At 36.3% G+C, this 24,473-nt stretch overlaps 1 protein-coding gene across 1 annotated transcript in view; it reads right to left on the bottom strand.

Annotated features, from left to right (window-relative positions):
* Positions 1–1,224: 1,224 nt before the first annotated feature.
* The window catches only part of LOC128025476 (cadherin-10), a 45,200-nt gene continuing 21,951 nt past the window's right edge, over positions 1,225–24,473 (bottom strand). Inside the window, exons 4-12 of the mRNA XM_052611875.1 lie at positions 20,689–20,808; positions 19,144–19,311; positions 18,001–18,188; positions 17,037–17,290; positions 11,394–11,530; positions 10,820–10,938; positions 10,526–10,634; positions 9,944–10,195; positions 1,225–2,421 (exon numbers count right to left, since the gene is read on the bottom strand). Of these exons, the coding sequence (XP_052467835.1) occupies positions 1,931–2,421; positions 9,944–10,195; positions 10,526–10,634; positions 10,820–10,938; positions 11,394–11,530; positions 17,037–17,290; positions 18,001–18,188; positions 19,144–19,311; positions 20,689–20,808 (1,838 nt within the window). The 3' untranslated portion in view covers positions 1,225–1,930. The remainder of the gene's footprint in view (positions 2,422–9,943; positions 10,196–10,525; positions 10,635–10,819; positions 10,939–11,393; positions 11,531–17,036; positions 17,291–18,000; positions 18,189–19,143; positions 19,312–20,688; positions 20,809–24,473) is intronic.

The raw sequence follows: 24,473 nt of genomic DNA, 5'->3' as shown, positions 1-24,473 counted from the left end.
GAACACCAGAACACCGCGAGTACTGAATTGGGCTCTTTCACATCTTTTTGTTTGTTCAAACTGCGATTGGTATTTGTTCGTTCAGGTGCAGGAGGGACTTCGAGGACAACTTCGCAGAAGAGAGCTCGGTTCAGTGTCGCTGTCCGTGATACGCGGCTCTCTTTCTCTCTCTATATCTCCGCACCGAACACAGCGCGCGAGTGACCAGTTACTCTGTACAGCTTTTCTGCGTCTTGTTTTTGGATGCTTTAATGTTTAAATCGACAAGCGGTAAGGCGTAAAAACATGTGAAAAAGGTAAGCTTTCGTGACGATGCGCAGCAGTGGCCCGTCAACTGTCCTGAGGATCTTTTTAGGCTGGCCTCAGCCAGTCGGTTATATAAAATATCAAGGTAAAAGTCATAATAGCTTGCTTAGTATAGACCCAGCTCCCAACCCAACTTTGAGAATAGATTAATAGCAGCACGTTAACGCCGATAACGGACCACCACTAATATATGTATATATATTAGTATATATTAGTATATATATATATATATATATATATATATATATATATATATATATATATATATATATATATATAAATATATATTTTTTTTTTCTAAAATGTCCAGATGGATTTATTTACTTACTGTATGTTGGATCTGTATGTTATGCTGCTGCCACACAGATCTAATATAAGCATGCAATTTCATACCTATAGCTGTTTACCTTCACATACATAGCTAACTGTTTTATAATTAGTTTTTAACAAACTTCTGTGTTATTTGCGCAATAAGACATGAAGATAACTTAGTTTAGTACTCACTTGCTGTATGACAACCACTTTCTGTGCGTGTGCTTCAGATGTGTGCTCAGAAAACCCTAAAACTAAAGTTTAAACTAATGTGGCTTTAAAAAATGCATGATTTCAGCTCGAAAGACATGATAATCAAAATCAAACTTTTTTTTTTTTATCTTGAGGTACGAGCTGTAAACGCATAGCCTTATTCTGGAAAATGTGGTGGGGCGCAGCATCTCATTTGCATTTAAAGAGACAGACACTAAAACAGTGTGTTTCCGTTTCCATTCAGAATAGGCTTTTTCATAATGATACAATAAATGATCTGTGAAGTATTTTGAGCTGAAACTTCACGGACACATTCTGGGGACACCTGAGACTTATATTCCATATTATAGAAAGTGGCATAACAGGTCACCTCTCAATTGAGAACAAACCATGAAGAGAAAAGATTTTAAAACTTTATTATCAAAATAAGTATAAAAATATAAATACTGTATAAAACAAAGCGACAGCATTCAAACGACATGAACATAATGACTGATATTCTACAAGAACACAATTCATTGTACAGCTCTAACTCTATGTTCTGAGATGAATCCACAGTTTGACAGAACCCATATAAACCTTCCACAGGAAAACTGCCTCTTAAACAGAGATATCAAGTAGTTTACATAATGATCATACTTGTAAAACATATTATACACATACTGCACCTATTTTAGACTTGGTCTGCAATAACAGCTAAGCTTTTTTTAAATAATTTTCATCAGGTTTTTTTTAGCCATAAACATCGATAGTGTAGAAAGCTACCATCACTCACCTTGGTTATAAAACACATTGTCCACACCATTGATTACAACAAATCCCTAATCTTAAAAGGCATCTTAACTGATTCTTTTTGGGGAGGAGGGGGAGAAAGAAAGAGAGAGAAAGAGCGAGAGAGACCAGAAGAAGAAGAGGACAAAGTTAAAGTAGATAAAGAGAAAAGAGAATGTCTATGCGAAGAGTTCCCAGTAGTTGAGCGCGATGTTCAAGTCTTCATAGATTTCGTCTATATGCGTTACACAGCAGAGAACAGAGGGAGACTTCAGTACGTATGTGTTAATTTAGTGCTCTGAGATATATTTAAGTGTGCTGTGTTGCTTTAAGTCTCTCTCTGGGACTCCTGCCCTATATACATATCCGCCAGTTTTTTGAACTGTGGACCCCAGTGACTCAGATAGTCAAACTCTTGGTCCCCCTCGGTGGCGGCTGATTCCAGAGAGCTGAGGGATTCCGCCAAAGAGCCGTTGCCTTCGTAGGCGTAGGTAGCCAAGGAGTCATAAGGGGGCGCTGTGGGATCCGAGTCGTTTTCATGCAGCCGTCCGTTGATAAAGTCCCTCACATCTGTGTTGTCTTTGATGGGAGACGAGCGGCGGAAGGGGAACAGCATTTCGGGCATTATGTCCCGGCGGAGTTTGTTGGTGTCGATGACCTCCGGGTTCCGCAGGGTTCCGATGTCAAAGGCCTGCGTGTCCTCCTCTCCGCCGCCCTCATCGTTGTAGCTGACCACGTTGTCCCTGACGTCTTCTTTTGAGATGATCAGGGGCTCCTTTTTCTTTTGACGCCGCAGGGCAGCAAACAATACCACAATCACTATGGAGACAGAGACAGACGAATGAAATGATATCATCAGCATGGTGCAAATCAAGCTGAACAAAGCTCTGTGATAGTCATGCATTCTGAATGTCACAGAGATACCTGACACTACAGAGCCGAAGCAATGCTTCCTACAGGCTTTTGCTTGATAACTACGCTGAAAATAAAATTGGATTTGAGACAGTTTAAACTCAGAAAGTGCAACTTCCTCTCAGAAAGTAATAAATTGGCCAAGTGTTTTTATTTTTTTAGTGAGGAAGGAATGATCATTGCTGTTGGTCTAAAATATGATTACTATGATAACTAGGAGTGTGGTAGCATAGAAATGGTTACAAAGATGCCAAACATGGACTAAAAACCCTAAAACGATATATATATATGTATAACTTGATTTGTTAAAGGTCAGTCATTTGCAATTCAGACTAAACTGTTTGTATTAGTAAATTTGAATTAATTAATTCAGATTATCAATTTACTTGATTGGTTCATTGATTTGTTTGTGGTACTTTGGGCCTTAATTTTACAGCAAAATATTGATTTAATTGCTTTAATATGATTTTGACTGACAACTTGATATGTTTAATGCTAATTATAAATTATGTAACCGTATATATATATATATATATATATATATATATATATATATATATATATATATATATATATATATATATGTGGTTGTGTAATTATATATTTCCATCATATATATTTTTTATTTTATTTTATAGTAGATATACATGTAAGTTAGTTTTATTTAGTTGTTTGTACACCGATAAATAAGTATTACAAATATAAATATTTCAATATGTTTTACAAGAAAATAAAACTGTAATCTTTCTACATCAAATTTTCACATTTAAAGGGATAGTTCACCCAGATAACGAAAGGGGTGTTTTTTGTTTTTTTTTACCCTCAACTTCATCTAAACATGTTTGAATTCTGCTGAACCCAAAATAATATAAAATATATTTTGAAGAATGTTGGTAAACAAACAGTTGGCAGTAGCCATTGACTTACATAGTATTTATTTGTATTTTTTATTTTGTTTTTCCATAGTATAAAATCAATGACCATCAACAGTTTGGTTACCAGCATTCTTCAAAATATCTTCCTTATATTTATCAAAAAAAAAAAAAAAAAACAAGCAAATGATGGCAAAAGTTTCATTTTTGGGTGGACTATCCCCTTAATTCAATGGGTTACTTGCCATTTCATAACAATCATCTGTGAAATTCACTTGCAATTTCCGATTGAAAATCGTTTCTGCCCCGTTGTATTTACTAAACTAGCAAGTAATTTCTCCATCATTCAATTTGTACCGTATTTTCACAACTCACGTCATTGTTTGTGCTGTAATGTTGTAAAAGATACAGAGTACATTTGCTATGTCAACAAGCAAGCTCCACACCAAAAATTATATTAAATATACATATATTAAATTAGGTTGTTGGATAATTAAATATTTCCTAAATAAACTATAAACATAAAATTATAAACATTTATTTTTTCCTCACATTCCTTCTTGTAACTCTTCCCTCTCAGCCACACACCTGACTGAGAGGCTTATTATGCAGCTCATTTTGCAGATCATTTTGCGGGTCTTTGTCTTCTCAGGTGAAAATCGCAATTATATTCATGATAGTTGACGCCTACTAGCATATGACTTTTACCAACAAAAAGTGTCTTAGAAAGTATTGTTTTCTGTAAGTGAGTAAACAAGATGATTTTCACATAATTTAGAAAGAAAAATTCTTGGCTACAAGCTTAAGTTCTCAAAAGTCCTGGCAACCAATGTTCTGTATGTGTTTTTTTTTTTTTTTTTTTGCCTTATTCAAGTGATTTAACATTTTTTGTTTTTCACTAACCATGCGTAACATTTTTTTTTTCTTCTCAAAAACACAATCATGTACATACACATGCTGATTACATATTATTATAGCCCAGTTTTTGCTGATTACAGTGAGATTAGACTTTAGCCATTTAGATGTGTATAAGAAACTGAAAAAAAGCACAAATGTCAGGGCATGACAAAACTTCTCCAGGCCCCAAAAATACTCTTAGACCTCAGAGGGTTAATTCAATCAGAGAGAGAACAGACAATCGATGGCTAGGACAACAGAATTGTCACAGTAACTGAAAACAGAAGGACTGAGTCAGCTAAAAAAAAAAAAAGCAGACAGTCTAGTCTGCAGCAGATCAGAGACACAGAAAGCGTGCATAATCTCAATCACTGCAGCGAGAAGAAAGCACTGGCGGAGAATCACAGGCTGTTCTTGGATGGCTAAAGCAGAGCACTCAGATAAGAACCCAGTGAGCAGCACGCAGCACTACAGATAGCTTGGCTGAAGATACAGAGGATGTTTCAAAAGGTGTCATGCGCTTAAGGTACTCATGAATACTGAAGAGAAAGGGACTTGTACTGCCTGGAGCAATCACCTTGCAGTCTTAAATTGTGTAATAAATAAAAAAAAGGGTTTGCTTTCTTCTCTTACACATTACACATTTGCAAGGTTCCAAAGGGCACAGATGTAAAACACAACCGTAAGGCTTGACTTTTTTTTTTCCTTGTCCTTTAATTTTAACAGTACTTTTTATTTATTTGTTTGTTCATTTATTTGAGTAACCATGGCAACAATAACAGTAATAATAATAATAATAATAATAATAATAATAATAATAATAATGATAATTATTATTATTATTATTATTATTATTATTATTATTATTATTATTATTATTATTTTTATTATTATTATTATTATTATTATTATTATTATTATTACTACTATTAATAATAATTTGCGATTCAGTCAATTAATAAATCACCAAATAGTGTAATTAATTTAATTAATTGCAATCGTTTGACAGCCCCAGTTCATGGAGATATTACTTAATAAGAACAATATATTTGTTCAACTAGGAATGTATTTTTCTTTTTTTCTGTCAATTTTCATCATCTAAACTGTAAAAACAGCTAATTTGCTTAGAATATTTTAATTTAGTATTTTTGTTTAATTATACCTTTTTAAAGGAAAAATAATGATCTTGTTCCATGTAAAGCACTTTGAGTAACCAGGAAATATCTGTATAAATGTAATTGATTATAATTTTTATTTTATTTTTATTTTTTTATATATTTTCACTTATTTATTTTCAGAAGACACTGTTTAAGATGTAGTCTTTTGTGCTGAAATGCATTGTCCTAAAGTATTGGCGCTGTCTGATGATTTCACCACATAATGTTCATGGTTTGAGGTAGAAGAGATGAGAAGAGGGAATTATGGTCCTAAAAAGGGAACAGGTGCTGTAGTTTGCAACTTGTTTTTCCTGTTCAGTGGCTGCTCTCTCTCCTCCCAGCAGGTAATCGGAGAGCTCGCCCCTGCCTCCCACTCAGGTGTTAATTATGAAGAAGAAACGGCAGGGGGCAACACGCTGTGTTCTGCCCAGCCTGGGGGCCTGTGGTGTGTGCAGGGCTTATTCTGTGATCTGGAAGGAGAATGCTGGTGGAAAAGTGTGGGTTGGATGCGGATACTTCTCGCTCTGGCCGCGGAAAGCAGCTACTTCCTCTATTAGTGTATATTCTGGGCTTTTCATTAGCCAGCTCATCAGAATAGGGTGCAACAGAAATGATGTGAAATGAGGGGGAAATTGAGAGCAGGATGTGGGGGGTGGAGGCATTATTTTGTTATGGAAATGCTCTACCCTCCATAACCTGTCCACTCAGCGCCAATGGACAGGTTTAGGAGAAGACAACTGAAAATGGAGAAGGATAAAGGGGAAAATATCCATATTAAGTTTGCCCAGCGTGGATCAGTGGTGGACTAGATGGTGCCTGCACAGGGGAACAGCAAAATATGAGATGGCAGAAGTGTTTGAACACACGGCACACAATTGTCTGTGTTGTTTAATGGGTAGAGACATATACTGTACATATAGACATAATTTTGAAGTTGAATTTAAAGGGACCATGTACTTATAGATTTTTTTGTTTTTGTTTTTTGTAATGTTTGCTTATAATGTTTGGAATATATATATATATATATATATATATATATATATATATATATATATGTGTGTGTGTGTGTGTGTGTGTGTGTGTGTGTGTGTGTGTGTGTGTGTGTGTGTGTGTGTCAGTAATGACATGGGTATGACACAGGTATTACAAGGAGAGGGTGACTTATGAGGACATATCCCATGTCCCCATTTTTCAAAACGGTTATAAATCATACAGAATTAGTTTTTTTGAGAAAGTAAAAATGTTTCCTGTGAGGGTTAGGGTTAGGTGTAGGGTTGGTGTAGGACCATAGAATATAGAGTTTGTACAGTATAAAAACCATTACGCATATGGGATGCCCCCACTTTTCACAAAAACAAACGTGTGTGTGTGTGTGTGTGTGTGCGTGTGTGTGTGTGTGTCTGTGTCTGTGTGAAATATTGTAAATAAAATGCAATATTTAAAAAGTAGAAATTAAAATGTTTTATATCGTGAAATCCTATTATAAACTACAATAATTGTGTCTTTTATTTTAATATTTTATAATGTAATGTATTCAGCAGATATTACCTTAACTTTGGTGTCAAATACTCCTTCAGACATCATTTTAATATTCTAATTTGGTTTTAAATAATTCTCTATTATTATTGCTCATTGTTCAAATATTAATCACGGTCCTTTTCGTTCTCAACATTAGAAACAGCTGTTGCTGCTTGATATTTTTGTTGAATCTATTTCAGCATTCTTCGATGAAAGGGGGGGTGAAATGCTATTTCATGCATACTGAGTTTTTTACACTGTTAAAGAGTTGGATTCCCATGCTAAACATGGACAAAGTTTCAAAAATTAAGTTGTATGTTTGAAGGAGTATTTCTGTTCCAAAAATACTACTTCCGGTTTGTCACAAGTTTCGGAAAGTTTTTTTCGAGTATGGCTCTGTGTGACGTTAGATGGAGCGGAATTTCCTTATATGGGTCCTGAGGGCGCGTCTGCCGGAAGAGCGCGCGCTCTTTACTAGAGAAGAAGAAGAGCGCGCGCTCCCGTATAGCAGAACACTGAGAGCACAACACACTTCACTGATCAGAGCGAGAGCGTCGCGAAATGTCACAAAAGAAGTGTGCTTTTGGTTGCCAGGGCAAGACAACCCTGCACAGATTACCAAAAGAGAAACAGCATTAAGGGACCAGTGGATGGAGTTTATTTTTACAGAGCATCAACGGAGTTGTGCAAGTGTTTGTGTTTGTTCCCCTGCATTTCGAAGATGCATGTTTTACAACAAGGTCCAGTTTGACGCCGGATTTGCACATCGCTTATTTCTTAAGGATAATGCAGTCCCAAGGAAAAAGGGTCACGATTGTGTGTTGGAACCGCATGCGGTGAGTAAAACTGCTTCAAATATCTCTGTGTTGTTAACTTAGCTATCGGCGTGTAAGCACATCAAGTAAACAACATGCGATGTTGTCATCAAACTGCACTTTCCACATCTACAGCTTAAAAGAAAAAAAAAAAGACGACAAAGAAAGTGGAACTTAGTCATTTTCCAAAACCGCTAAGCAAATATATACAGTTTCAGTACATACCACATAGAGACTGATTGCTGATGCTGCTCTTGTTCAATTTCAGCCTCTGGATCTGATTCTGGATCATAAATATACGCTGAATCTGACTGTTAGCCGTGGTTTGTTTTGGTTGGTTTTGTCCTCAGTGTCACAGCTTCCAGACGTGCTCAACACAAAAGCCTACTTGCGCTCGTGATTCTTTAGCTCCGCCCACACGTCACGCCTACAGGCACTCGTGTTTTTCCGGGAAAAATCGGTACAGACTATCTTTCTCTTATGAATATAATAAAACTAAATACTTTTTGGAGTTATGAAGGATGCAGTACTACTCTATAGGTACTCAAGATTAACAGGATATTGAGTGAAAACGAGCATTTCACCCCCCCTTTAATAAAAATGTCAAAAGAACAGCATTTGCTTAAATATAGATATTTTGTATCGTATTATGTCTTTGCTGTCACTTTGATCAATCACTTATTAATTCCAACGGTGTTTCATTTACTTTATGACTTATGAATGTACTTTATGTACTTAATACTTTTTAGTACCTTAACGTGTGGTGTAAAAGTATTAGCAAAGTTAATTACTTTTCCAAAAGTTCAACTGTGAGAAACTCGTAGCTTGACATTTAAACATTGCGTCCCCAACACCAGCTTTGATACAGTCCATCGAAAAAGAAAAACACGACTCGTTGGTCTCGGGATGATGTTGGTGAATTTAAATGAGTTTAAGAACTGAGGCACCATGACTTAAAAGTAATAAATTATGAAGCATTTTTCATGTCTTCATAAAGTTTGACAGATTTTAAACATCTCTTGCTGCTTTGCTTTGTACTTTAAAAAATATAATCTATAAAGAAAGTAAAGTTAAACCAGACAGTGCATATGTAGTGTATTCAAGAATTCAGTGGCAAATAGGTTCAAAGTTGAATTTGTTAGAACTTTGAGGGCCATGTCAAAACACTTGTCACTAGTTTACTTGCAGCATTGCTATTTTATATCCGAATAGATGGTATGTCTTTAATATGTGTAAACAAAAGCCAGTAAATAATAGAAACTGTAGCTAAGTCAACCTGAAGTTAGAGGCAGATAATAGAAAATGCTGAACGATGACGGATTGCCTCAGGTTAGACTTGAGAGATGCACTCACCAGCATTTTCAACAATTACTTATTGATGGATGTTTTAACTTAAGCACAACATATTTTTCCTTTTCTCTGCAGAAACAACACAGACACATGCTGTTCAGAACCAGCTGCGCTTTCATACTGCATTACCTTCCACAAGTGGCATTTTAGGACGTCAGGAAGGAGCATGCGACCTACTTAAGCCCTGGAAGAACACAAAGGCCTTTTTGTCAATTGCAAACATTTAATAATGAAAGCTATTTTTCCACAACGCTGCACTTTCTGAGGAAAGCAAAGAACGAGAGAGAGAGAGAGAGAGAGAGAGAGAGAGAGAGAGAGAGAGAGAAGCTGCAGTAATGTCTTAATGGGGTACCCTACTTTTTGATTGTCTGGAGGAAATATTTGGAGAAAATTCAAAGTAAAAATGAATACATAACAAAATAAACATCACATCTATATGTCCTTCTGTCTGTCTGTCTGTCTGTCTGTCTGTGAACACAGTGTGTGAACTGTTTGGTGGGTTCAGTCAGTAATGTAGCCTAGTTAGATCAGTGCATTTGCTGTTTATAGATAATGAAATGCTTCTGAGAAAGTGCACTACATATTGTTTCATTTCACGAATTAGAAAAAGTTTAGAGTAAAAGATTAGAGTAAACAAAATGCTGCAGGTAAAAAGGGCTGCTATTTTCAGGGTGGACCAGAATCCGGATTAACCATATGGACAATTGGGCATCTGCCCAGGGGCCCCGTGTTCAGAGAGGCACCGTGCAGGGCCATATAAAGGTTTTATAAAATAGCTAAATGCCCCAATGCTATATATTTCCAGGAGTTCAACACTTACTCAGTAATATTAAAATGCAGAGTAAAATGGCCACCAGGGCTCCAGTGCTGAGTCCAGCTGAGAGCAGCAGGGCCTCAGTGCTGCACGTCTGCACATTCCCACGGCTGTCGCAGGCGCAGACGCGGACCGTCAGCGTGCTGGTGCTGCTCTGGATGGGGTAATCGTTGTCTGAGATGACAACAGGCAGCAGGTATGAGCTCATCTCTCTTCTGTTGAAGCCACCCCGGCGGGTCAGGATCCGCGCTGTGTTGTCTACAACACAATGATGTCAAGATTAATATAGAAAGTGAGACTAGTGGGCAATATAATGAGTTGTTTTTTTTTTTTTTTTTTTTTTTTTTTTTTAAGCTAGCCAGTTGCTTCTGTATAACATAGTTGCTTAGTGATTTGCATATGGGAGTTCATCTAATTATGCATATAAACTTTATACCTCAGTTATATATTGGGGTCAGTATGTTTTTTTTTTTTTTTTTTTTTATCCCAGAATCTATATTTTTCATTGTATTTCTTATTTTAAAATTAGCTCACCATTACCTGTTTTGGTTTTTAATTTGTCCCAGAAATGGGTTTCCATTAAATTACCTTCATTGTCGAAGACGGTGAAGTTTGGATTGATGGTGCTTAGACTGAAAACAAACTTGTGCCCGACAAGAGGTTCATCAGTGTCCACAGCACTTATGGTCTGGATGAGCTGGAAACATAACAAGCTAAGATTATTCACCTTATTCTAATTCTAAACAGAAATGTGTAATCTAACAAAAGCATCAAAAATAAGTGCAATTCGTAAGCTTTACGGAACAGCAGAAGTAACAAAGCAAGCGGAAGCGTTTAGTAAAATATTTGTGGGAAACAATGAATAAACATGAAAATGCATACCTGACCAGCTTTGACATTCTCACAGACAAAGGTCTCGTAGTACATGGCGAATTCAGGCGCATTGTCATTCACGTCGCGCACTTTGATAAACACCGGCACTCTGGTTTGCAGGGCAGTACCTAGACACCAATGATGAATGCGTTTCAGCAATTGTGGAAGATATTCAGTTTGCATTCAAGAGTCTGAATTTGTCTTTCAGCCTCTTACCCCAGGCATTTATTCTTCTACCGAGAATGCAGAAAGCATGAATTAAACCACAACTCAAGGTGACAATTTGATTTTTCTCATCAGTCATTTATTCTATTGCTGTCGTTTTAACCATTTCTGAAAACGTCTTGAGGCTCTAAAAGTTTTAGTCCACCTGTGATAACATAATTATTTTTGAACAAACAAAAAAAATTAAAATAATAATAAACATTTGAAAATGAATTTCAGACCATTACTAATTCACGATTCAAAATTGAAATATTGAAATAAAATGCAAGAGCTTTCTGCATCGTTATAAGTAAACCTTGCAGCAATATGCCATTTAATATCTGTAGTGATCCAGCAAAGGCTCACAATGCAAACTTACTGAGTTCGGTTGCCAGAACAGAGATGTTGTGCCATTTGGAAGTTTCTCTGTCCAGAGCCTGCAGTGTGCTGATGGTCCCATTGTTGGAATCGATGTTAAACAGTCTCTCCAGGTCTGTGTGGCGATCAATGGTGTATCTAAAACAAGAATGACGGTAATGAATGCGAGACAATGGAGCTCTGATTATGCCCAGGCACAGGGATAGAACGATCTCAGTGTTTTAAAGTGCTGTAAACACTGCCCCAGAAAGTGTAAAAGGGTACATCACACACCCATAATCAAGGGTCCAGAACAGTGCCTGCAACGGCCGCTAAATAAATCAGCCCAGACTGGTTTAAATTCCTTCACACGGTGGGATGTATTTGATTTGACATCTCTATTAGAGAACAAATTTGCCCTTGTCAAACGCATTGATGTTAGTTACACATCGAGCACAATAAACTATACATTGTACCTCTGCGTTTTAAGACCACGGATACAAATTACCCTGCTGAAAAGACCAGATATTGAATTCTCATGCCTGTCCGGACTAGTTTACTGCATCTATAAAAAAGTATTCAACCTTTTAGAAGTTTTTATGTTCTGCTGTTTTACAGCATTGAATAACAGAGGATTTAATTTGCCTTTTTGACAGGGTTTAAAAGAAAAATCTTTTGTATCATCGTGGAGACATTTCTGCAAATTGGTCATGGTTATTAAGAACAAAATATTTTTTTGATGCAGAAATTTGCATCTGTTTTCTTTCAGTTCATGAATTTGGCTACACCTGTTGAACTGGAATTGGAATTGGAATAAAAGGAAGTGAATTTTACTGAAATGAAATGAAAATAAATATAATATTTACAAACACAATACAAATAAATAAAACAAAGACTATTGGAGTATATTTTTAGTTAAAAAAAATTTGGTTTCTATGTAATTATTTGTCAAATGTACTTGCAATTTCTAAATGAACATCTTAAAGATTAACTTTTCGGTGTAATGATATTTCAGCTTTGCACATCTGACCGTTATAGATTTTCCCATTTTTTATTTTCAAAACTCTGACAGGTTTCATGTACATTATAATTCCACCCAGATCTGGACTCGGGCCACTCCAGGACTCTAGCATAGTTGAGTTTTAGCCATTCTTGTATAACTTTGACTTTATGCTTCTGGCCATTGTCTTGCTGGAAAACAAATCTCCTCCTGCAGGTGTCTTGCAGACCCCATCAGTTTGTCCTCCAGGGCTTCAGTGTATTTTGCTGCATTCATTTTACCCTCACAAGCCTTCCAGGGCCTGCCGCAGAGAAGTATATATGCCCCTCAGCATGATGCTGCCACCACCATGATTCACAGTGGGGATGATGTGTTTCTGCCGATGCTCAGCGTTTAGCTTACACCAGACGTGGCGTCTATTTTAATGGCCAGAAGGCTCAATTTTTGTCTCATCAGATCATAGAACCTTCTTCCAGCTGGCTTCAAAGTCTCCCATACGCCTTTTGTAGCCGAGATGTCATATGACAGTCTTTTAGCAGCTGCTTTCTCTTTTCCGCTCTGACTGGTGAAGGACATGGGTGACAGTTGTCATTCCAATCTCAGGTACTAACGCGTTTAACCTTTTTCAGTGTTTCCTTGCACAGTCTCTCAGTGTCTGAGGATATCCTCCTCTAGGTTCATCTAGGGCTGTGCCACACTCTTTGCTTGACTTGAAAATCTTCTTGTAATAATCCCATGCCTTATGCATTTCAATTACTTTCTGCTGGGAGTGTTTTTGTAAGGTGCAAGTTCTGTCACAATGACTCACCAGAAGTTGAAATGTCCAGATGGAAGTGTATTTAGACCACAATCAGTTGAAACCCTTTGACTTCACACAGTTGAGATACAGATATATTACAGTTGGTATAGAAAAGAATCACCCTCCTTTAAAATAATCACATTTAGTTTTATACAGCTGTATTTACTTATTGCAACCTCTAACATCAAAGTGAAAGATATAACACCAGCATAATAAAAAAAAAAAAAAAAAATATATATATATATATATATATATATATATATATATATATATATATATATATATATATATATATATATATATATATATATATATATCCCATTCTGGCAGAGGGCAGCAGATTTTTCTCAAGAATGTTTTCTTTTTTCCCCATCCATTTTTTCCTTCTATCCTGACAAGTGCTACAGTCCTTGCTGCAGAGAAACACCCCCATACCCTAATATCACCACCTCCACGCTTTAATGTAATTTGTAATTGCAATTGTAATTTTAGTTTTATTTAACCATAACACCTTTTCTACTTGGTTTCAGAATCTTCAATGTGTATTTTGGCAAAGCTCAGTTGTGACTGCAAAAAAGTAGTATACTTCAAGTTTATTTTACTAAGTATACTTAAGTAAAGTTCCAGTATATTTTAAGTATATTTCATGTAGCAAGTATACATATATCAGTGTTATATTGTAAGTGTACTGTTTCAATACTCTTTGGGACTAAATTGGCCCACTTTCTAGTAAATAAAAGTATATTTTTAAGTATCCTTTAAGTATAACAGTAGCAAACTTTGAGTACACTACTAGTTTACCTCTATGTTTGTAGTTTGTACTGCAATTATACTAAAAGCGAACTTATAGATATACTGATAGTTTACTTATTAAAAACTTTAAAGTATAGTCTCTGTACGGAGCCCTGCACATGACATGCAAGAAAAGAATAATTAACTGTGTGCACAATTTACTAAAACGTGCACATGATTACTATTGTGTTCCCTCAATTTACCATTGCATTTACTCGATTTGCTAAAAATTGCGCACAATTTAGCAAATCGAGGGAACGAATTAGTAAATCGTGCACACAATTTATAAATCGAGTGAACGCAATAGTAAATTGAGGGAACGCAATAGTAATCGTGTGCACGTTTTAGTACATTGAGGGAATGAATTGGTAAATCGTGCACACAATTTAGCCTTATATTTTTTCCTGCGTGTCATGTGCGGGGCTCCAAATCTCAGTAAACTACTAGTTTAGAAGTTTTGTACTGCAAGTATACTCATAAGTTTTTTTTTTTTTTTTTAGTGAACATCATACTTTACATCATACTTTAAGTATACCATGTCCCTATTTAGGTTTTAATGGGTATATATTTTGTTGTATGAATATCTGAACATACAAAACATCGAATGAAAGGACAGGTATCTGCTTGTAAACAAAAATATTTAATTTTAGCTTCATGCATTATTTTTTAAACACGTAAGCATACTTCCCTATCTTTAGTTTACTTATACTAATAGCATTTTTTTAAGGGTTTCTTGCATCCCCCTTTCTTGTGATGTTTTTGTTAAGTGCACACAATGACCACTGTTTGTCATGAATTCCGGCAGCTTCATCAGATTTGCTGTAGCCCTCTTGATTGCATCTCTGACCTGTTTCATCCTGGCTCTTTCACCCAGTTTGGAGTGATGTCCTGTGGAGGATGTGTACCAAATATATTCACTTCCAGTTTTTTTTTTTTTTTTTTTTTTTTGTATTCATGTCCCTACTTTTGCCTGTCCACAACTTTCTCCCAGAGATCTGTTGACAGTAGTTGTTTGTTTGCTTCAGTTGCACTACCAAGGACTGAAATGCTCAAGGAAAGCTCTTTTCCTGCTGAGCTAATCAAAATAACCACAGCTGATCATAGTTGATGGTGAAATGGCTTTTTGTGAATTATTTTAGATCACTTTATTTATTTGTCTGTTTGTTTGTTTTGGGGCATTTAAAATATACTTGTTTTTGTACTGTTTATTCCATTGTGTGTTTTTTTTATTTTATTTTTTACAATATTTCCAATGTAAAAACACCAATTATTTATGTCAGTCAGTGACTAAGTATATTCATTATTTATAAATATTGAATACTTTTTACATTTGCAATTTGCATTTTATATTCTGAAATATTCCGTTTTTTTTTTTTTTTTTTGCAACACCTGCACACCAACATTCAAAACCTGTTGATCAGCTATGCGTTTTTGTTTGTTTGTTTGCTTGTTTTTGTTCTTTTTTTTTTCATTCAGCAGTATAGTGGTACCTTGGTGCCAGTAAGTGCTATTTTTTTAAGTAATCGATTATGCATTATGCATTGAACAGCCAGCTGTGACGGACACCTTCCTAGCTGAAGCAACTAGCAACTATCAATTATCCTTAACCGCATACTGCATGTTGTGAATTTTAAAGTGGCTCATTTGAAAGAGCCTGAATGCTAATCATCCTGTTGATCCCGTCTCTTGTTTTCATGAAATAAAAAAGGAAATCTTTCCTATTAAACTCATTTATCAACGTCAACTTACATATTCTGCTGACATTTGAATATGCAACTGAGTGTGACGTGCATGAGTAAGCCAGAAGGACAAGCTTTTCAGACAAACGCTCACAGTGCTCAAGTGGACAGGAGACAAGAGACAAGACACTCGCTTTCACACCAACTTTGTGACTTATAAAAGTCTGAATTCAGAAAGCAAGGGGTGAAGGGGAGAGAGAGAGATAAAACAGCGCCTGTATTCATCTTGCCAAACTTCCGGAGGGAAATCACCAACTGAGGCCCCATGAATAATTTGCTTTTCCCCGTCTTCACACCCATACACACACACACACACACACACACACTTGGGAACATGTTGATGGATTGGATTTAACCGAGCACGAAACATCTGATCAACAAACAAAATGTGGAAGGCGAAGACGTGTTCTGCTTGATTTTCATTCTCCATAATGAACTTTATGTTCCGTTGCTTTGGGAGGCACTTTTCAATGTGTCATTTTGCTGTTTTCCCCCGCTGTACCTTTTATTTGTGTTTAAGGTGAAAGCAGCCACTTGTTTGTTCGCTGTATATTCAAAAGCATTTAATTACTGAGTCCCTCTGTTCAAATCTCTACTGGACCATTAAATTGCCTGTTACAATGGCTAAGATTATCAGTTGACAGAAGCCTCCTTATTAGCTAAATAAGCCTTTGCATGATAATAAACTAATATAATGAGTGCAACAGAAAGCAAGTCCATCACAAAGCTATAAGCAATAAAACATTAAAGGGGTAATGTCAAGCAGAATCAACTGCCCCTTAAACTTCTGAGATAAGAGGATTCATTGTACTAAAAAAAGAAACTTTCAAACACTCAAAATGTCCTCACTAATTATTAATTATTATTAATAATATGTAAAAAAAAATCATTTAATAATTAAAATGTGAGTGTAATTAATATTATAATAAATATTATAAATAATATTTAAAATACAAATAATCTAATATAAAAATAACAGTATTAATATATTGTTTATATGTTGTTCTAATATATATATATATATATATATATATATATATATATATATATATATATATATATATATATATAATTAATAATTGACTTCACCAATTGGCTACTGGCTCTTTTATTTAGAAGGTGGGAATTATTCTGCCATGTTGCATGTTGAATTTTCTCCTGTTCATAGTAATCTGAGAGCACCAGCTTGGTATTTCTATAATATTTGATATTGGATGATTTGAAAATTTAGGTAACGATCAAGACATTTCCTAAATGGATAATAGCATTAATATCATTTAATTCTAGAGCTTATGAGTAAGTGGCTAAGGGCTTGGGTATTTTTACTATACTTACTTGACCAGGTGATTGACTGCATCAGGGTCTCGAGCTGACACCGTGCCAACCGAGCTGCCGGCAGGGGTGTCTTCATCCACCTCAAAAATGTACAGAGTCCGACTGAAGAGCGGCGGTTCGTCCACATCCGTGACTGTGATCCGGACAATCGCCGTGTCACTGAAAGGCCCCAGTTGCTCAAAGCGTCGATCTATATGCGTGTTGGTCACCTGCACCCGTAGTGAGTACAACCTCTTACTCTCGTAATCTAGTTGCTGAACAGGAGAAAGGTTACAAGAGCAAAGATAAGATGTTAGTCCACTCTTCATGACCGGTCTGAATAAAGGAAGGCTTACTTTTCTGATATGTTTCAGCTCAGGTCTATTCGGTCGCAGATTAACGACATGCTCTAGCAATGTCACCCTAAACTTTTCTAAATCTAAAGCTCGTTTTTGCATACAAGTGCTTATCACTCTCTCTTCTTTTGAGTTGAATGTCTTTTTTTATATAAAGGCAAGGCATTGTGCTTTAATGCAGCCTTTTAATTATGAAACGATTAAAGACTCAAGGTACGATCTTTTACCTTTTGCCTATTCAGGCCTTCTTCTGTAGCTATCTTTCATTCTAGTTTAAGCAATAAGATTTGCATAATTGCCTGAGCCTCGTCAAAGCCTGCCCTGACAGAGAGAGGAAATAAGCTATAGGCAGATTTCAGCAGGAAAATAGATCCCCGTGCCACACAAAAGGGAAAAAGGGACTTTTTGGGCCGTGAATAGAATTAAGCACCTTTGTAAAGTTGATAGGACACGAAGGCTTCGATTTAGGGGATTACTTTCTAAGCACTTTGCTTCGTATGGGTGCCTGCATGCATATGAAAGAATGAGAGAATGAGAATGAGGGAGAGACTGTTGGATGGTACAGATTTTATTTCCAACCGCCGACTTACAGTGTGATGTTTAAAACATTAAATATCGGGCCTGTTTACCTTCTTCACTGTTATCACCCCTTCCTGGCTGGTGCTGTCCGTGATGATATTGAAGACGTCTTGCCCGTCGCCATCCAGGATGGAGTACCACATCTCGGCGTTCTCTCCCACATCCGCATCATACGCTTTGATCCGGCCCACCGATGATCCGATTCCAGTTGACTCTGGAGTGGAGAGATGGTAGGTACCTGGAGAAGGAGGGCAAAAGAAATCAATTGAGTAAACAGTCAGGTGTTTGTACGAACTCTTTGTTCTCGAGCGAGCCACTTCTGCGTGCATTTGTCTATTTGTTTATCCTTCTCTCGAGGGGGAAAAGCGGAGCTGCCGCTCAGTGGTTATTCTTTAATAGAATTTCAGCTCCGATGAGCCACTGGAGGTTCTTTTTAAACCCAGTTTGTGGAAACTGTTTCTGATGTGGCTCTTGTATTGGATTTGAGACTGTGGCAAAGAGAGAGGGATTATCACCCCAAATGAAGCGCCCGCTGTGCTCTCTCTCTCTCTCTTTCTCTCTCTCCGTTTCTCTGTCTTCTAGTTTTGATCCTTCTTCCTCTATCCGCCCTTCTCTCTCACTCTCTAAAAGCCTCTTTCTGTGAAGATTTTGTTCTGGGTTCAGATTGTGTCTCATCCTGGTCCGTAGGAAAAACTGGCCCTGAGCATCTCCATGATAATTCAGCTGAACCATGACATCTGTCTGTTGCTTTTCTTATGAAATATCACTCGGAGAGAAGAAATGTGCCTAGTGAACAGATCACTTCTTATGCCGATTATGTTGAAGTGTGTTTGCAACTCCAAGCATAACTCTGCTCACAAATACTCTGATAATCTTGTCTGCATCCATTTTTAATAGTTGACTGGCAGTCTAACCCTTGTTCATTTGATATGCACTTTCAGGCTTGCTCAAGGCCTTTAGTCCTAGACATTTCAATAGCAGTTTTCTTCCATGAAGGTCCACAGAAAGGTAAAGTAAAGGTGTTTTGCACCCAAATGAGTCATAATTTAGTTTTACATGACCTAAAATGGCCTCCTTTTGCTACAATATCCTTTCAATCCTCCAATTGCAAATCCTTTCAATCCTCCGATTTACAAACCATGTCTCCTTCAGCCCATCATATGCATGTGAGCGGAGGGCTTGTGCTGTCTTACTGTGTGGGAATCGAGGAGGACTGTTGTTGACATCCTGGAGGGTGATGTTGACTGTAGTGGTCCCGGAGAGACCTCCCATCTGTCCAGCCATGTCCTTAGCCTGAATCACCACCTGGTAGTGCTCCCGGTTCTCTCGAATCATGTTCGGAAGTGCCGTCCTTATGACGCCTGACAGGGTGGACAGACACAGGTTTCATTAGGTGCTATCTAATGAGCTTCTCTGACTTCAGGATTTATATCTTAATGTCACGCTAAATAAGAAAAAAAAAAAAAAAAAACATAACCAAGGAAATGAATTCCCAGCCTTGGGGTATTTTATAGAGCAAGATTTAATTGGGAGGATGTCAATCTTCAAATGATGTTGTGATAAGGTTATTAGTACATACAAGTGTTTTAAAGCAACATACTTAAACTGTACTTAATGGACTAAAACACATAGAAAATTAAAACTTTTTTAAAAAGTATTTTTTTTTTTTTTTTTTAATTAAAAAAATGTAGAATATAAATAAATTATACTAATAAAAGGGAACACATGTGAATGGGAATACACAGTATAGATTAATGATGATCTAAATAATTTGTTGAGAAAATGTCCCTGCAATTTTTTATTTTATCATTCAAAAGAAGAAAAAAAAAAATCATCATATAATACACACACACAAATATATATATATATATATATATATATATATATATATATATATATATATATATATATATATATATATATATATATATATATATATATATATACATACTCATTACTATAATAATAATAATAATAATAATAATATAGACTGCAAACTAAATTTAAAACCATTTAAAAAAATCATTTCTTATCTTAATTTAGTTTAACTTAATGTACTAAAATAACTGATACTAAAACTGAAATTAAAATGAACAATCTTTTTGGACTATAAATCAATACATGACAAGAAAACAAATAAAATTACAACTTTAAAATGGAAATGGAAATATAAAATGTAAAACAGATTCAAAATAATAATAACAACTATAATAGCATATCACTACTACTACAATAACACTGATAATCAACAATTTATTATTATTCTAATAAAAAATGTCTGTAGTTTATATAGATTGTAATGTAGATTTAATATAAATTTTAGCTAAATAATATATATATATATATATATATATATATATATATATATATATATATATATATATATTTTTTTTTTTTTTTTTTTTTTTTTTTTTTTTTTCATTAATATAGCAAAATACTGCATACAGTAATAGGAATTATCTTTAAAAATAAGGAGAATAATAGAAGTACATGCAACACAGAGACATTTTAAATCTCAGTGATCCTAAATGTTGTCTTCATTTTCTTTACGCAAAATGTAATTTCTTATCGTTTTGGTTTTAGGGTGAAATAGGATCAGGGCATTTTCTGAACATGCTTTATGAAATTCACCCACACATGCATGAAACTAAGTAACAAATCCTGTATCACCATACTATAATATCCCATCATTTAATCATTTCAAATCATGCTTGTTTTCTCATCTTTTCCCAACTTACCTGTTTCAGGTTCAACTGAGAAGTATGGCTGGCCCTGCAGTATGCTGTAAACCAGCTTGGCGCTGTTTCCATATGATTCATCATCTGCATCAGTGGCTGTAACTCTTATTACAAATGCACCTTGGGAGAAAGAGAGCAAAAGAGAATTATAGAGAGAGGTTTTTCAGAGCCCTAACATGACTGTAAAACATGATCCCCACATCCAGTATTAAAACCTCAACCATGATCAAAGGAGTGCATTCTAAAGGTGCAATGACAAATTCGCTATAAAAAAATAAATGAAAAAAAACCTTGCTATTAGCCTACAGTATATGATGAGACCCCCACCCTTCTAGCGTGAGCAGTGATCAAGGCGAATGCATGATCACTCGTGCTTTCATCTTCTTTATCTCAGTGTGTTTCTTATCTAAATCCTAGTCTCATAATTACTCCAGCTGCACGGTGAGATGGGCATATCTTTAATTGTAGTTTTTCTTTCGGGCCGCTCTCTCTGGGTCATCCCATTCATTTTCCGCTCTGATGGAATCTGCTGTATGTTGCTGGGAAACGTCAGCCTAATAATCTGCTCAAAGAAGCATTATAATTAGACCAATTAATCTAGAACTAACATGATTTTGGGGGGTTCACTTTCAGCTTGACACAGCTTTGGACAGCTGTGAAAAAAAAAAAAAAGATATTTGATATGAAAAAGCTGGTGTAAAGTAAACCAGCTCATTTTGGTTGCTTATATTTGGCTCTACAGTAGTGTGCTACTATAGGCTAAGCCATATATTAAATATTCACACTTTTTCAAATGTTTTTGCTGGTGATTCACAAGATCTCAGAAGCAATTTAGCAATGCTTCCTTTTCTCTACTCACCAGTATGACCAACCCGATCTCACGGCAATTCGTACATTTTTCACAAGGTGGCTTATTCGTACGAATTCGTACGACCACACTCGTACAAATTCATACGATTGTTGCCAAATCGTACGTATTTTACGAGTTGCACAATTCATATGAATTTGTACGAATGACCTACACCTAACCCCGCCCCTAAACCTAACCGTCACTGGGGTTTAGACAAAACGTATAAAGTCGTACGAGTGTGGTCGTATAAATTTGTACAAATAAGCCACCTCGTTAAAATATGTACAAATTGGCAGTGAGATAGCGTTTGTATGACAGTGTCAAAATTAATAGCTTCTCTAATTTTAACTTTAGTATCAAAGAACGTTGTTAGTTTTGGCAACTTTGATTAATTTATGTTAATCAATTCAATCTGGCATTTTTCATAATAATATATGGGCATCAAAATGTATATGTGACCCTGGACCACAAAACCAGTCTTAAGTGTCGAAATTTAGATTTGTACATCATTCAGTGAAAGAAAGGCTGTAAAAGATTTTTTTTTCTCTGTTTTGTAGCTGTGCTGCTGAAAGCCTTGTAGTGTTTTTAAGTGTGTAGTACATCATTACCCGGAATACAAGTCTGATCTTGGAGAAGTTTCAGATAATGGCTAGAGACAACAGCTTTTCTCCGGCCACATGAAGGGCAAAATCACTCCGGGTTCGTGGTTGCCAACAACCGTGCTTTCCATTACACTCACGGCTTCCTGTGAGAAGTTTCCTCAGAGGTTTCTCTGTTCTCATTTGTGTAATGTTTGTTCTTCTCAGTCGACTTTAGAGGTGACTTCACGGCTTCTCACTCTCACCTCTGAAGGTGGACCGAATGCACATGTTGTTTCTGCAATGGATCTGCAGCATCCTTGGCATCAACAAGACCTCCACCGAGCAGCATTCGCACTCCGAACGGCTCGAGGAATACTAATGAATATGGAAACATCTGTCACCCACCGATCCCATTCCAATAACATGGAGCGAAACAGTCTCAGTCTTCATGTATGGCCAGATCTGATTAACGGGAGACACGTTCGCAACACATGGCCAGTTTGTTCAGCTTAAAAGTGAGTGCCACCGTGACCTCACGGTTTGGCAAGCAGAGCCGTTCGTGAATTTGTACAAGGTCCAGAGAAAGGAAGAGCTCAAGTGAAGTGTCAAATGAGCACGGTGTCCCATTTATGTTGAGGAGTACCGGGGATGATGTAACTTTGAACCCCACGGAGAAATACAGATATGAAAGGGAGAACAAGCCTGACGGAAAGAGAAATGGGAAAGAAAGGCTGAGCTTGGGTTTCAAGTGCAAAAGCCTGAGGGGAAGAGACTGTGGTCCATTTACAAGGCTGCTTTCTCCAGATTATGTTGAATAAATAACTCTGCCCAGAGTTGAACTGTTGTAACATGATGTGCTTTTACATTTGTTAAGGCAATAAATATCGGTAGTGACAGTGAATCTGCCATGTTTCATGTTAAGAATCTTTGAATTAAACATCATTGCATGTTCTCAGCTTGTAAAACACAGAGGCATTGAGACTCTCGGTGGCAGAGGCATAAAGGAGATCAGGCACTGTAATGTAAGAATCCAACTGAGAGTCCCTGAAGCTTGAGTGGAGTGGTCTTGCGTTTGTCTGAAAGCATGACTGATAGTGTTTCATGCCTCAGGGATCCCTCTTTCAACAAACACGGTTGCATTATGATCTATTCTCCAATGAGACATCCAGAACTTAACAGAATTTTGAATACCTTTATGCACATTTCATTTGGATGTTGCATTGCAAATGTCACGACGAGGATGGGATGATAAGTGCTGATTGGCCGATGACTCCTCAAGAATGAATACAGTCCCGAACACTTCAGTCGCTTTAGTGACTGTGACATGAACGGCAGCAGCAGGGAAAAATCTAAGTCCATTTCATGCTTCAAAAAATATTGGGAACTAGTGAAGCATCTATTATAATATAATGAAATATTTCTGATTTCTGACAGCTTGTTGCTTGCAATTTTTTATTTTTTTTCCATTGCAATGTAAATTAAGGTAAAGCGTCTACAACATACGACCACAGAAATATGGTCTCTCCAAGAGGTGGCATGATGAAGTTTGTACTCATTGATGCATCTCACCCCCTGACAAACATTATCCCACTCTCCTCTAATTATTATTAAGGTGTCAAAATGGCAAGAGTAAAAATGCAGAAAAGATTTAATTTCTGTTTAGTTACCTCTGACATATTGTGTCAAGCTTTCTCAAACAGTGCTTTATAAATTAACAAACACAAATAGGTACACCAGGACCACTTCAAGCATAATTTCCTCATTTCCTAGTGATTAATCGTTGATTCATTTGCTGGGTCACAATGATTAAGATCCACAATGATTATCTTATCATAACACAAAATCTTTAATCAAAGCCGGCTGCCTTGTTTTTGTCAGAACTGCAAATGAGTTTTGATTCATTCGAGATAAACCTGCAGGTTAATTTGTTGCTTCATGAAGAGTAATTGATTTCAGCTTGCTGCATCCCGTTCATTTACTTTGATTCTCTCTGCTGCTCTTAATTGGTTTAAAATCACTGACAACTGAATGAATTCAGATGGGATATTTTATGATCTTTATCCTTCCTGCAAATCATGTGAAGCTGAATGTGTGTCATAGTTTTAATCAGCGATGATTAAGTGGCTGAAACAAAGTGTTTTTCCGTTTAGCGTAAAAAAATAAATAATAATAGTCTTTCATTTTATTTGCCAATGTCAATTTGCTTGTCATAGGAGACAGTTTTGACTGCTTGGTAAACACACAAGTTTTACTGCTTAATATGTAATCATTTTGAAATATTTTGTTTTTAAGTAGAGTCCAGCTACTTCATTTTGCTATTGATGTCTTTATGGAGGCACTTTGATGTAAATTAG

Source organism: Carassius gibelio, chromosome A12 (assembly GCF_023724105.1).
Source record: "Carassius gibelio isolate Cgi1373 ecotype wild population from Czech Republic chromosome A12, carGib1.2-hapl.c, whole genome shotgun sequence".
NCBI classification, from domain to species: domain Eukaryota; kingdom Metazoa; phylum Chordata; class Actinopteri; order Cypriniformes; family Cyprinidae; genus Carassius; species Carassius gibelio.
The sequence above is the reverse complement of the archived record's forward strand: the minus strand, read 5'-3'. Positions and strand labels throughout refer to the sequence as shown.